The sequence below is a fragment of the Phalaenopsis equestris genome, unplaced genomic scaffold (genome assembly GCF_001263595.1).
Source record: "Phalaenopsis equestris unplaced genomic scaffold, ASM126359v1 Scaffold220266, whole genome shotgun sequence".
Classification (NCBI taxonomy): domain Eukaryota; kingdom Viridiplantae; phylum Streptophyta; class Magnoliopsida; order Asparagales; family Orchidaceae; genus Phalaenopsis; species Phalaenopsis equestris.
Window position 1 is genome coordinate 164,454 of NW_018238562.1, and position 16,002 is coordinate 180,455.

Consider the following 16,002-nt stretch of genomic DNA (forward strand, 5'->3'; position numbering starts at 1 on the left):
CGAAATCGGCTTGTGTTCGAAAGTGGCTTGTTAATAGTATTTTCGTGTTCGACTCGATTTAAATATTCGTGTTTCTGTTTGACTCGAAATTGACTCGTTAAAATTAAATTGAAAAAAAATAGATGTAAAGTGTTGTATTCGAACTTGGACCAAATGTATGCAAAAGAAATCACTAACTACATTACCACACAAGGTGTTACGATTTAAACTTAGATATAAATATATATAATATTTTTTTTATTTCGAGCTAAAATGATTCGAACATGAGCGAACAAAAAGCTGTTTGCGTTCGGCTCATTTATAATTCGAGCTTTAAAAACTTGTTCGTGTTCGACTCATTTACTTAACAAACGTGCCGAACACAAGCTATTCACGAGCAATGAGTTTTTTTGACAGCCCTAGTGGCTACGAACCTGAAAGTGTAAAGAGCTAGATGTTATCATAAGAAAGTCGACTGAAAGCTCATGTGGCTTGAGCAACAACATAAGATATGGCTACAAAGCCGAAGACGTAAAAAAAACGAGATGTTCTCATAATAGAGTTGAGTACCATGTCATATGGCTCGCGCATCATCGGAATAAATAGTTATCTAAAGCTAAAAATGCTCTCATGGAAGAACCGACCAAAAAGTTGTATGGTTCGAGAGATTCCAGGTCAAATGACTACAAAACCCATTGTGCCTCGGAACGAGGTGTTACCATCTAGAGTTGGCCAAGTGAAAAAGTTACTTCCATTGATTGGAACATCATATAATCAGGGAGGTATGTACCCCAATCGAATAGTCTAAGGAGTATGTACCCTGACTATATATCAAATAGGATAGAAGATATGCATCCTACCTAGACACATATCAATTGACACAGGAGATATGTATCCTGACCATGTATCAAATAGGATAGAATGTATGTATCCTGCATATGCATTAGATGAGCAACCTTACGACGAGATGGCCTGAGGCGACATGCTCAAAATGTGTTAGCGCACAAAGAGATCTGAAAAGGAGTGATGCTTCCCTTGAAGGGTGTCGGTTTTGACTGATCGAGGGACTCTATCGAAAGAGCAAGCATCAAATATAGTCAGACATCAAAGTACTTTGACAAAACATGGACCGTTTGTAAACTGATATGACGTGTTCGACATGGCAGACAAAAGCAACCAAACCGATCATGAATATCAATGGGGTTAGATAACTAGGATACTACCTTCACATGCACTGACAAAGATAATTTGCTGGGGATTCCCCCACCACATAGCAAGGTAGCTCTTGCTGGGGAGGCATCAAATATCTCATTAAAGATATGAATTAGTTAATCAACTGATAATAATATGTCATTCGACGAGGCAGGCCATAACAACTAGGTAGACTCATAAGTCCTACCATAGTTTGCTTTAAGCAAGCACTAGTGAAGTAACTTTCGCTGAAAGATCCCTCAGAACTAGCGAAGTAACTCTTGCTGTGGAAAACTCAACAGATATTTTCCGCGAGAATTGACTAAGGCAATTCTCGTTGGGGAAAGTACCCGGTCAATCGCCAGACATCAAAAGTGGCTCTGACTAAGAACATAGATCAGATAGACAATCGATGAATTCTAAAATTGATACGACATGCTACCTTGACAGGGTAATAAAAATTGCCCGAGTCAAGAATATTAAAGAGGTTGGATAATTAAAACATAACAACCCTATAAATGACACTGCCACCAACGATTTTGGTAGAATAACTTATGTTGGGGAATCATCATAGTATCCAAGAATGATTGGCCAAAATATAGAATACTAACCCTAAAGGTATTTAGCTCTCAGGCTAAACCCAGAAAGGGTGATAATATATTTTCAACAATCTTTTTTTAGTATTTTGATGATAGCTTGTTTTCTTAATAATAGCATTCTAACCATTGTAAAAATATGTAGTTCCTTATGATAGGAGAGTAAAGGGGTTACCTACCTTTCTTTCTTTATAGGAGGCTTATAGCCTGTCTGTATAAAGAAATAAATAAATATTTTTAATTGGATCAAATCAAAATAACCCTTGAGCGGTTGAAGTTGAGAGTGGGGCTTCTTTGAGTCATTTCGTTTGTAGCATTCATTCAAACCAGAGAATGAGCGCGCGAGAGGGAGTGCAGAGATATCGAGAGATGGAAATCTGGTGCGTGCCTTAGCTGATTGAAAAAAGAAAAAAAGAGAAGGAAGGGAAGAGGAGGAACCACAACATCATGAAGGTGTCTCACGTGTGGCACATCTTTCGTGCCGAACCCTAGTCGAAGAAAGGAAGGGATCAACTTCATGCGCTGTTGTTGTGTGAAGGAGAAGGAGAAGAAGCGAGCTAGCGTCGTGGGTGGAACGATGTCGAAGAAGGAAGAAAAAGGAGGAGGCGGCATCGAGGGTTGCACTATCGGATTGAGTTGTGATAGAAGGCAGAGGAGGAAGGAGTGCTCGCAGTGAGTGGGATAGAGATTTCGAACGAAGCTAAGGTGAGTTATTTGAAACCTTTAAGTTTGAAATGTTTAAATTTAATTAATTAAGTAGGTTATAATATGAACATTTAAATTTTATGAATATAAAACAAACATTATAGTGGAAGATCGTGTCTAAAGGACTATTGATTTGAGCAAATATTGATAAGGTAATTTTAGGTTATACTCTTTTAATTAGCTAATCATATGCATATTTAAGTTTATTCTCTTATCTGTTAATAGTAGATGCATTTGAAATCATGACGTAATTTAGTGAGAGAGATATAGTTTCTAGATCGTGAGACAAATTATTTTGAAAGATAAGACATATTTTAATTAAAGGTAAAGTTTAATTTACTTAATTCAAAATTAATATTAATAAAATATTAATTCATAATAATAATAATTAAGATTGTAGAACATTTGAATCTAAAAGGTCTGAAGATAGGGAGTTGGTGAGATGAATAAGCAAGATAAGATGAGTAATTAGGTTTTTGTTTGTATTAAATTAATGTTTTATTAAATGAGTATCTGCATTATTTATTAGTTTAAAATTAAATATTTTTCTCATCTCTTACATTTTGAAAGATTTAAATATGTTTTACAAATATGAGGAAAATAACTGACAAGTGAAAGTACATTTTCAATAAATTTTAAATGATATGAAATGATAATTAAAAGATTAAACCATACATGATTATCTCCAGATGGTACTGATAGAGGATGTAATGTACCCGTTCACGATAAATGAAAAGATAAAGATGTACATTCAGGTGTAAATTTTGAGAGTATCTACAGTTACAATTTTGAGAATACCTTCGGATATGATGACAATTCTGATATGATTCTCAAAAAGCTTAAAAATGGTAAATACTTAAATTGAAATGATAAAGAATAAATTTAAAGTAAAAGTTTACAGTTTTATAAAATAATGAACTGCAATTCTTTTGGTCATTTACGCATAATTTTTCTTTATAAATTTAATGCTTATTAAGATATCAATTGCTCACTAAGTCAAAATTACTGTTGAATTTAATGCTTTATTCTAGGAAAATAAACTGTATATTGATATATCTGACATGAGAGACTTAAGTTTATAGAAGGATGACTATAATTGATAGGTACTCTGTTATGCTTCCGTGATAATAGTTTCTTTTTGTACTGTTTACTTAAGAGTGAAGATACTGTTGTGTGTGAATTGAGATGTTTACTTGTAGATTATGTTATTATTTTTGGGTGTTTTGATATCTGTATGGTATATTTTGTGATTTCTTAGTGACTCTTTTATCTATATTGAAAATTTATAGAAATTTGTGAATAGTTAGTTAAATGTTAAAACTGTTCGACCGCAGTTCATGCTTAGTTAATTCTAAACTACCAGGTCGGGGCTTGACATAGTCACACTGTCAACCTTTTGAATCACCATTATCATTATTATTTGCTTCATTTGAACCATTAATCTTGTAGTTTCTACAAATTCTCATATATGTTGTGAGCTTTTCTAAGCAAATGTTTAGTGCCTTGTTGGATTCTGTTTATGCCACTTTAGTTTTTAATGCAAACTTATGGAGTTATAAGGTTAAATGAATCATGCCCATGACCAACTGTAAATTTCTCATTTTTGGAATTTAATTTCATTGCTTTTGTTGGCTTGCCATTTTATGATATTTTTGGGGTTAAATTATGTCAAATGAATTGACATGAAAATTAAGCTATACTAGAAGCTCTAATGCAGCAGCAATTGTGTAGAACCTTGCCCCTCAGTTTGTTTCAATTTCCAATCTGAAGTCTTTTATTTGCTCTTTTAATTTAATTTCATATGATCAATAGATGCTATGGTTGACCAATAGGTTGCTTCTTTTTTTTGATGAATCTTTTAGGGGCTGTTTGGGATAACTTTTGTTATTTGTTTTTTCTTTTTATTTTGTTTATGTTTTGATTTTAAACAAAGCATATTTGGCTATTTGATTAAATTATGATTTTCTTTTAAAAACACTCTAAACACTTCAAAGTTGATTCGAGTGTTTTCAAAAGAATGTTAATTTATTTTTAGAAATAAGAGAAGAAAAATATGTGAAAAATACAACAAACATGGTTTTAAAAACAAAACAAAAAACAAAAACAAGAGCACTAAAAAAGAAACCTTTTGGCATCTGTTTGATTTTTTTTTCTTAAAGGATGCTTATCCAAGATTGTATATTTAGTTTCCCTGTGTTGTACCTATCGGTACTTCTTCTCATGGGGAGGTAGTCTTTGCTTCACCTAGACAGCATAATTGTTATAACTTTATATTGATTATAAATTTTCTCTGATAATTTTACCAATTAACATGTACTCTATTGACAAATAGTTTTTACGAATCTGCTACAGTTTATGGTTAGCTGCTTGGCTGACAAAGGCTGTCCTCATTTCAGTTTTCCTCTGGTTATGTTAACAAGTCTTATGTAAGGTGCACTACTTCGAGGAATCATGGTCGAATTTTCAGAACAACCTCCCCCTCCTGGTGCAAATCTGCTACCACCTACTTCATATTCTTCAAATCCAAATCCTTCTTTCTCTTTTCAGCATATCTCTTCCACCAATACTGAGCACACTGGATATCCTATATCACCTTTTTGCCAGAACCCTAACCCACATTTTCAGACGACTTCTCCGCATGTTCCTGTTCATGAATTTTCACCTTTTGTTCAAGGTGTTGCTACACAGTACTTCTGTTCGTTACCAAACAATTTACGAACTCAACCTTGCAATTTATGGAACTCAGATTTGAACCAAACAGGCAATGGCATGGCTAATTCTTTCAGTCAATCAGATGGTCCAGTTAATGTGGTTAAGCCTTATAATCCAAATAGTATGGATCCGCATGGTACACTGAAGTCAACCTGCCCTGGTGAAAGTGATAAGGATCTCCGTTCAGTTGTTCAAGTTGCTGTGGATAAGGGGATAATTGAGCAAAAAGGTGATTCAGCTGGTAATGATTTATAATCCGAGGAAGATTTACATATATCTTATGTATTTACATATCTAACGCCTAAACTTTAATTTTTACATAAGTGCCATTTTTGTTTGCATGAAAAGTGTATTTTTTTTTTCAAAAGTTAAAAAATGGTGTTTTTGATGTGGTATGAATGATTTGGTTGGTATAAATGTAAAAAACAGAATTTTGGTGTTAGATATGTAAATTGTTTCTTTATCAGTCACACATGAATATTAGTGTTACTTGTACATGTTTTTATTTTCTTCCCTAGAGTTTAAATACTCCAGCTCGTGCGCTAGAGACTCCAGTGACATTGAATCTGCAGCCCAAGTGGCAGTGTTTCGTGAGCAAGTATGGCTTACCCAGAATGAGTTTAAGGCTAGATACTTTTTGCAATATTAAATAAACAGTAACTTTGTTGTGCAGGAAATTACAACACAACAAGTTATAAATAATCAAAGGTTAGTCAATTTTCATCCTCAAGTTCCTGTTCTGGTCGTGTGTTTTTGCAATTAATTGTTTTGTTTCGTTATTTTTACTGTTATCTCTCATTGTTCCCTTCAGATTAGCTAAAGCAAAAAATGGGACTTTGGAAGATGATCATGATATTCTGTCTGGACGGCATGACCCTAATTCACTGAAGGTGAGAAATGGTGTTTCCTCTCTGTTTTTTTCTTTTTCATTTTCATTTTTTATTGTCTTAGCTTTTTTTTATATAGGAAAATTTACATACATAACACACAATTATTATGCATTTACATATCTCACACTTAAACTTTCATATTTACATGCATGACACTTTGGTGCTTACCTATGCATAAAAAGATGTATTTCACTTTTGAAAAGTGATAGTAGTGCTATTTTTGGTGTGATATTGATGATTTGAGTGCTATGCTGGTAAATATAAAAGCTTAGGTGTGAGATATGTAAATAAACAAGAAGCGTGTTCTATGTGTGTATACTCTTTCCTCCTGGTATTGCGAGAATTAATATTTGTCATTAACGCTGCAATAGGAACATTTATTGAAGATGACAAGTCAACACCGTGCAGAATTGTCGAACAAACGAGGAAAATTTGTCCATCAAGAGAATGGTTTGTTTTCTACATTACATCTTCCTTGTAGATTGTCGGCCTTTACTTTCAAATTCAACAGTTCGATTTTTTGACATTCTTTGTTTATACTCATTTGAAGGATACTATGTTGTTTAAATGAATTGATAATATTTATAATGTTTTTTCTTTGAAATGACATCTAAAGTTCAGGCACTTATTGGTAAATGATAATTTTATGAACCAAAATTCTACCATTCAGCAGACTTGATATCTTAAATTATGTGTAGGAATTATAAATATCAAAACAAAACATAGAAAAATAAAGATATATAAAAATTATGCATGGTGATATCATTATTTTACTGGAAGACCAATTTGTTGATGCAACATTATATTGTTTAGAGGTGGTTTTTTGGTGAAGCGATAAGCTCTCTCTAATGTTACTTTGTGAAATAGAACATGTTTCCAGTTGTGCTCCTAAGATCCTAACAGAGGACAGGATTCTATGATAAAGAGAACTATTTGTTGCACTTGCAAGCGTTAACAGTTTCCTCCTGGTTGAAAAAGGCTTAGTCTGTTTAATAGATCAAATTTTCTAAATTGATGCACGCTTACTATTTTGTTCATTGTTCATCTGTTTTGGAATTATTAACACTCATATTGATTCATTTATTTTCGAGGGATAATTACATACATGGCAATTGAAACATTGCTATTTACAAAACTAGCATCCATGTGATTATTTTGAACCATAGAATTAATGCATTTATGCACGCCATGAGCAAAACTTTGGTAATTTGATAAAAAGGAAAAATATGGGTTGATGTTCAATTGTGATTTTTGATATTTGCGCGAGAAGTTGAAAAATGAATGAAAGAGGGTGCTGGTTTTGTAAATAGCAATATTTCTAGCGCCATGTTAAATTGCGTAAATGAAAGTTATAAATATCTCAGTAACATTAATTTTCAACTTAAGAATGAATGTCAATCAATGTTTACTAGTTAGATGTCCTTTACGTGCAGTAGAAATTATGAAAATAAAGAAGAAAACTTGGAAAAGCTCGTTGAATCCTGCCACTGACACTGGAAGGTTGATGTCTTGTGTTGTAGCATGTGTGATGATTTGATTAGACATTGTGCGAAAAGGATGACAGACATTAATATTTACTTTTCAAATTATTGACAAATTTGCCTGATTTTTCCTGCACGTATGCTAACAAACTATGAATGACAAATTTAAAAGACTTTAATTTATTTTCTTTGAGAAGGTTGAATAACTGATCATTTTTGGTTGTTATGCACACACAAATATTGCCAAAGACCTTATAAGTTTCTTTGTTTTTATATAGTAAACAAAACCTGTAATATTTTTTATAAATATCTAATTTCAAAAGAGTAGTGGGGAATCTCAGAAATTTCACAAAGTACACTATACCAAGTAATGTGTATGCAGCAAAGTAGATCCCATTTAGTTTTTACTAATTTTGAATTGCTCATCATGAGCCATTTAGATTTTCAAACTGGTTCAGATAACGCAACAACGTCTGTATAAGTTTCAAGAAGCGAGCAACTAAACGACGCTCATACTAGCAAAGAAAGTGGTTGCATTAGTGATTATGTCATGTTGAGTCTTTCCATGAACATTTGCAAAATAAAAACAAATCTCATATCAGCAAACATTTTATGTATAACTAAAGTGATTGCATATGTGAAACTCATCAAAGCAACTTATTCTTTCTATAGTAAATTGATTACTCCTCTTTGATGTGATGAAAGAACTTATGAGTAGCTTTATATGAGATAGATTGGGTTAATTCAATCAGATTTCCCTTGTTGGATCGATGCTTCTTTAGGTCTAGGCTGTCGACTTCCTATATGCGTAAAGCCTTTATAGTTAATTGCCCTTCCATTAACTGTAGAGCACCCTCAATTAAGAAAGTTTATTAGGCCATAATTTTGGTCTATATTTGATATTTGGATGCCAACTTAATTAAAGCAGAATTGTTTGGGGGATGAAGGTAAATTTCATAAAGATTACATAATTTTTTCATTTCGAGTATATACCAACTGAATTAGTCTTTAATGTTCAAAGGTTTTGAGCTGTAACGTCCAATAATCTTAATTTACATGTTCGGGCTCATGTGACTAAATTGTTTCAAGGAAAATAACATGATCGCTTGTAGTTTAGATTTCAGAGGTATTGAACATAATTGATAAGAGCTTAGAGGCATAAAATGGCCATTCATTGTTAAGGAGTTCTAGTTTGGTTGAAGAAGTTTGTAAGACAAATATGAGGTTTTGGTTGGCTAGTTCAATTTTGGTTAATGGGCCCATTAACATTCGAGCTGACGCAATTTTAATTTGGATTTTGATTTACATCCATTACAAGGCCCAATATTTCAATTAATGGATATGTTGGCTTTATATTGGACCGATTAGTGTAGTTGGGATTTACATCCTTAGGAATGTTGAGGGCGAATTAAGCACAAATTGAAGGCTATATAATTATCTTTTTTACTTTAATAGGAGTTTTATGACGTATAACACTACTTGTTAGTAATTTATACAAAACCTGTACTATTTTTTAGAAATATCTAAACTTCAAAATTGTTGTGGTGAATCCTAGTAAATTCATAAATTACACTTTATTGAGCAATGTGTATGTAGACAGGTAGATCCTTTTTTTTTTCATTAATTTTGAATAGCTTGTCATGAACGATTTAGTTTTGCAAACTGGTTAAGATAATGCAACAACGTTGAATATGTTTCATGAAGGCAACATTTAAAAGAGGCTTATATTAGCAAAGAACGCGGTTGCATTAGAGATTATGTCACATTGAGCTACTCTTTCCGTACCATTTGCAAAATATAAATGAATCTCATATCAACAAAAATTGTATATATAACTGAAGTGATTGCATGAATGAAACATATCCGAGTGACTTATTCTTTCTATAGTAAATTATTACTTATTTTTGATGTTATGAGGGAACTTATGAGTAGTTTTCTTTGAGGTAGATTAAGTTAATTCAATAGATTTTTCTTGTTGATGGATCTATGCTTATTTAGATATGTTCTGTAGACTTCCTATATGAATAGACTTTTATTGTTAATTGTCCCTTCCATTCACTGTAGAGCACTCTCAATTAATACAGTTTCTTTAATTTAGGCTTATACTTGATAATTGGATGCCGATTTAATTTAATGAGAGAATTGTTTGGGGGATGAAGGTAAATTCCATAAAGATTACATGATTTTGTCATTTCGAGTATATCAACGGACCTAGTTAACGTGTAAGTCTTTAAGCCGTAACATCCAATGATCCTAGTCAGTAGCCATGGGTTGCCTTCACTTACGTGCAATTTAGGGCAAATGTGTGCCATGTAGATATGCTTTGAGGCTAATTTCAAAAATTCGCCGGCAAAGTGTTGTCCACAGTTTTTTTACTATATTGTTTAAAGGAAAATAACTTGATTAATTGTTGACACTAGAGGTCTTGGACATAATTGATAAGATCTTAGAGGAATAACATGGCCGTTCATTGTAGGGAGTTCTAGTTTGGCTTGGAGAAGTGCGTCCGAGTCAAATATGAGTTATTGGTTGGCGAGTTTGATTTTGATTAATGGGCTAGCTAACAATATAGCTGACCTATTTTTAGATTGGATTTTGGTTTACATCTATTACGGGACTCAATTTTTGATTTAATGAATGCGTTGGGTTCATATTGGACCGAGTAGTGTTGTTGAGATTTACTTTCTTGGGAAGCTATATGAGAGAGACTTACAAACTAGAGGGAGAAGTAAGTACAAATGAAAGGCGATTTGGATTTTCTTTTTTATTTGAATAGCAGTGTTATGAATTATAACTCTAATAATTAAATGGCTTCATAAATTAGTATTTATAAATTTATATTTAAAGGTTCCAATGCAGCCCTTGTTTTTTTCTAATGTTAGAATTACCTATAAAGATGAGTCGTACGATCTTGTTCTATAAATGATAGGTTTTACTACCTCTTCTTATATGTAAAGTGACTTAGTTACTAAATTTAGTTATATTTTATTTTTTTGATGTAACATTTATTTTAACACACCTTTTGTGGCAATGACTAACAAGAACCTTTAGGTCAACTAGGAAGTATCAAGATCGAGCTATGGTCTTCAGTCTATCTACTTGATCTTGATCAACATAATAAGTTATAACCATATGGGTGTTATAATAATTTAGTTCTTTGATGGTTATTTGGTCATTATTTACTTTTAGATAGCATGATTGTCATCTTGAGTAACTCGAAGATTTGTTGAAACTCTTGGGTTGAATTTGGAACCATTTGGAGGTTATGGCACATTGGCATGTTTTTTCATTTATTGATGCATTTATTTTTGCATTTGATTAACATTGTTTTTCATGCTTGACAATTATCATGATGACGATGAATCCACATCTCTTTGTATTGTTTAAACACATTTTTGATGAGTTGGTGTCTTAACAATTTCACTTTGCATCAATAGGTTTATTGGTACATTGACAAGCGTATCATAGGTTTATGCATTATTTATGGACATGTAGGCTATCCATGGACGAATTTTACTTTTGATTCATCCTCTTGGGATATTATTGTAATCAAAATTTAGGTTTTTTTTTTGCCATTTTGAGTTTGTTCATTTTGGCTTTCATCAAAAGGAAAAAATATATGTTGGTTTTGGATTTAATGCAACCAAATCTTATCTTCAATGCTATTTTTTTGGCCAATTGATGAAAATTGACTAGAAAACGGTAGTGGTTACATGTTGCACTCTTGAAGATGCATTAATAAAAAAGATAGATTGTCATTCAAAAGAGAATAATGATATAAAGAGACAAATAATATTTTCGTGGAAGACTTTGAAATCTCCCTGGAGAAGAGAACCACCAAGGTCTACCTTTGACATTGCATACAAGAGACATTAAAACATTAATCAATTTAACCTGCTTTTCTAATACAAACCGCTTTCTTATTTATAAGCATTCAAATACACTTTGCTGCATAATTTCATGGAGAAAAGGTGGGGACAAATATTTATGATTTGATTGCATAATCGATTGGTAGTTGGCTTAATTTAAAATATCTTTGATTATGAAGCATCCAAAACTTCCTTCATTGCATTGGAGCCTTAGTGGTAGGTAGTAGAGAGAGAGGATAACGACCCATCATGCTTTCAAACATATAAAGTTAGTTATGCCCATATGAAAGGAGAGCAGTTCTATATTACTGCTTCCATGATGCTCAAATTTTTCTTTGATTTACCCTTAGTTGAAGATGGTGATGGTACATTTTTTTTTAATAAAAGGAAGTGGTTCTTTCAATATTTGCATAATGACATTGAAGTTTGAATTCTTTTCAAATTTAAGCAATGATTATGATAGCAATCAACTTCATCCATGATGCTGGTGATGATAATTGACCCAAAACAATTTTCAAATTAAGAATTTTACTATGTATGGATGGTGATTGTATTTATTTTTATAAATTGATGATGAGAATGATACATGACATTTTTTTATAGTTGTATTTTGATAGTCAACTCCTTGCATCATGATGATTTCATTTGTGAGGTATTTGTTGACCTCATTTTTGTGAGGTCTTTCCTTCCTCTTCATAGAGCCTAGGATCTAGTCATAGGACTTTTCTATCGACTATCTTAGAGGACTAGAACTGGGACCCACCTCTTTTAGAAATTTGAACCACTTCCTGATTCTCTTGTGGTGTCTCTGCTAGGTGGTCTCAAATCATCACCATTTGATCGAGTAGTTGTGTTCATGGACTATCATCATTTGGTCGAATGGTCAAGGACCATCATGTGGAGGCCCAAAGAGAGATCCCGTAGGGTTTAAAATCCTTAGGACACCTATAATGACTTTAGTACAATCGCACACACAAATATTATAGTTTGCGTCACTTACACCTGTAAAGGCTTCACAGTTAATCAAAACATAAGTATTTTTGAAATGACCGATTAAGAACCCGAAATTTGAAGACAGATCAAATTTAACGCATTTTGGACCTGATCGTTGACAATGTTGTTAGAATGACCCTTGATGATGAAATGGATTGCGCCGACGCGTTCAAAACGTCAATTTTACCTAGAAATGACACCCATGTTGGCATAATTCCGCACACGAGTAAATTGCACGCAAATCGATGAATTCATCCGAACGACCCGGATGACAAAACAGATTGCGTCGGTGCGTCCAAGACGTTCAAATTACCTAAAAAAGACATTCATTTTGCTATTATTTGAAGTGCAAGTGAAAATGCACAAATCGAGTTTTTTTTTAAAATATTAAACATTATAAAATAATAATAATAATAATAATACTAATAAAATCTACTTAATCTTTCCCGCGCGTGCAACCCTCATTCCATCCCGGTCGCGGCTCGATTGAAAGCTCGGCTCGCCCCCCTCTCGTGCCCTAGATCCCGCGATCAATCCACGCGACTTTCTTCTCCTCTCCTGACTCTTCTTCTTCGCATGGCCGCTCGACCGAGCGGCTCTCCAATCTCGAGACTTCAGCCGGGCGGCCAACATTTCCTCCTCTCTAAATGCGTCCTTTTTCCTTTCCCGTTACTTCATTCGGCCACGGCATCGTGGTAGGTGCGGTTTTTTCTCTTTTCTTTGTTTATAAAAGCTCTTCCTAGGGCATGCTTGTGGGTTGTTGAAATTTTGAGAGAAGAGAAAGAATTGTGGCATCTTTGGTCGTGTGCATTCGCTGCTGCATTCTTGAGGTTTTTAGGAGACTTGTGCTTTTGCATTAAGGTTCTTAAGGGAGGTGTTGCTGATTTTATTTTCTAAGGCTTTTTCTTGAGTTTACTTTGAATCTGCATCAAAAATTAATCCTCTTCCTCCTTTCTGCAATCATTTGAAGGAATTATCTGTTTTATTCTACTTTCATGCCTTTGGTTTAATGTGCTCATAATCTATAAAGATGTATTTTGGCAATTTTGCCCTGATGATTTCTTGCCTGGCGAAAAGAATGATCCTTCTAGTCTGCATCACTTGGAATTGCTCCTGAATGCATTTTTCTAATGCACCTGGAATTGGGAAATTAAGGTTACTTTAAGAACTAATTGAGTTTAATGTTAAGAATGAGAATGGTTATAAAATTAGTGAGCCGGAAAATATAAGCGATATGCACAAATTTAGGAAAAAAAATATATAAAAATGATACATTTTTCTGGAAAATGTGGAGGAAGCTAGGGAGGCTTGCACAACAAAATTATTTAAGAAAAAAACTCAGATTTATTCTCGAATTGGGGCTTAGTTTTGGCTCCCTGTGGCTGTCTTTTTTGCTCGAATTGCATGTTGGGTGAAAATTTAATTTTTTGGATTTCTTGGGGGCCTATTTTGAGGTCTTAATTTTACTCTATATTGCTATTTACCTATTTGAAGTAAATGCTAGATGGAATATTGATTTGGGGCTTGATGTTGTTTCCCTATTATTGCTGTCCTTGTTTGAAATGCATGCTGAAAGAAATCTTTATGTTGGGGAATTATTTTGGTTGTCCCGTTTCCTGTTATTCCCTTATTCCTTATTCGAATCACATGTTCATGTTGAATGAAATGTTGATTTGGGACTTGATTTTTGAGCTCTCTATTATTGTTACCCCTGTTCAAATATATGCTGGGACTCGTTTCAACGCTTTGAGGTGTCGGCTTTGGGGCTTACTTGCATTTTTCTGTTTCCTGTTACCTGCCCCCCTGTACGGAATATATGATGGTTGCAAATTTTGGGTTTTAAAGCTTTGAGAAATTTGCTTTATGGTGGCTTGGTTTTGGCCCCTTGTTGGGTTCAGTTTTGCTTGATGGTGACTTGTTTTTTTTGGCCACTTGTTGGATTCGGTTTGGCCCCCTTTGTGGCTGCCCCACTGTTAAATGCACGAGCAGCTGAAATTTGGTTTCTAAGACTTTCTGTAGTTGGTTTGAGTTTTGGTTTTGGCTCCTTACAACTGCTACCCCTGTTCGAATGCATGTTGAAATCTGTTTAGCTTTTATGTATTTGGCTTCAGATGCTTGGTTTTATTTCCTGATATTTCCCTTGTTCAAAATACATGTTGGATTTTATTATCAATGCTTTGAGGAGCCTATTTTAGTGGCTTGGTTTCGTCCCTTATGGTTGCTACCCTTGTCTGGATTGGAGTTGGTGGCTTCTCTGGATATTCCTGGCCGTGAGCCTCCCTGTTGTGAGCTTTCCTGTTGTGTTGGGGATTTTTATCTTAAAACTGGTGGCCTTCCTAGCCATAAGCCCTCTTGGCCGTGATTTTCTGCCTATGAATTCTTCGTTTATGGCTTGGGCTCGAATTGCCCTCTTTGCTGTCCCTGGCCGTGATCCCTCTCCCGTGGCTCCTTTGTGTTGAATGTGGGTTGGTGGTTTCCCCTTTGCTGTCCCTGGCCGTGAGCCCTCTTCTGTGGCTCTTTTGTGTTAAATGTGGGCTGGTGGCTTCCCCTTTGCTGTTCTTGGTCGTATGCCTGTGACTTCTTTGTGTAGAGTGTTGGTTGATGGCTCCTTCTGCTGCTCCTACCCGAGAGCATCTGTTTGGGTTCCTCTATGCTGTGTTGAGTTTATGTCTCTATGAAACTTTTGGTTTGAATTGGAATTGAATGCTTCGCTATTTGTGAGGTGGAATATTTCAATTCTTATATTTGAAAGAATTCAAATGCTCTTTTCCGAGGAATGATCTGTTAGATGTTTGGAAATGTTTCAGGGCTCAATTCTGCGGGCTAGATCAGTTGCAATATAAAAAAAAACAGAAAGAAGAGAAGATATAGAAAAGATGAAGAATTTTCTGATATTTGGGAATGATTTGGAATTTTCGAAGTTGTATCTTTTGGAGATGTTTCATGGCTAGCATGAGGAGTATATTTCACCACTTTTACTCATTCGAGAAAGTCCCCATCAGTCGGATGTTTTAGGCTAACCCTCCTGTTTCTTTGGCCTTTCTTTTCTAAATTTGTTTTAGAGGTAGACTAGTCTTCTTTCTTTTTCATTTCTTGCTTTTTGGTTTGCTTTCCTTGCTTCTTAGTTTAAGCTTTTGTTACTTATATCTGATACATAAGTGTGCATATATAGCCTTTTGCTATATACGAACCATCAAACAAAGTCGCAAGTAGGTCGGTTTTGTTTTGGGGCTTAGGGCGGTGATGACAAAGACATACCGGTGTTAGAGCAAAATGATATTCCATCCCACGACATCTGGACCCAATCCGAGGACCTGGTGAATCGTAGGACGATAGTATCATTAACCGACATAAGACTAGCGGGGGACCCATACCTTCTTAGGTTGTTGGCGGGATTGGCCCCGCCTACACCCAACGGCGTGATCAACTCGTGGACAATAATAATTTTCAAAACTGATAAGAACAGACACGAAAAGAACAGATAAGATAAGAATAGATACAATATTTAGAAAAGTATTTTTACTACAAAATTAGTACCTGAAATTCACGTGCATGCTAAAATATAAATTTTAAATATATTATAACT

The 16,002-nt window shown here is 34.3% G+C and overlaps 1 protein-coding gene across 3 annotated transcripts in view; it reads left to right on the forward strand.

Annotated features, from left to right (window-relative positions):
* LOC110037489 overlaps window positions 1-16,002 on the forward strand; it is a 75,648-nt gene that overhangs the window by 3,999 nt on the left and 55,647 nt on the right. The window contains exons 2-6 of one of the 3 annotated variants that reach the window (XM_020742144.1): window positions 4,824-5,424; window positions 5,702-5,781; window positions 5,857-5,891; window positions 5,995-6,073; window positions 6,445-6,523. In XM_020742144.1, the coding sequence (XP_020597803.1) occupies window positions 4,923-5,424; window positions 5,702-5,781; window positions 5,857-5,891; window positions 5,995-6,073; window positions 6,445-6,523 (775 nt within the window). In that variant the 5' untranslated portion in view covers window positions 4,824-4,922. The remainder of the gene's footprint in view (window positions 1-4,823; window positions 5,425-5,701; window positions 5,782-5,856; window positions 5,892-5,994; window positions 6,074-6,444; window positions 6,524-16,002) is intronic. The other 2 variants (XM_020742146.1, XM_020742145.1) reach the window with 2 other exon arrangements.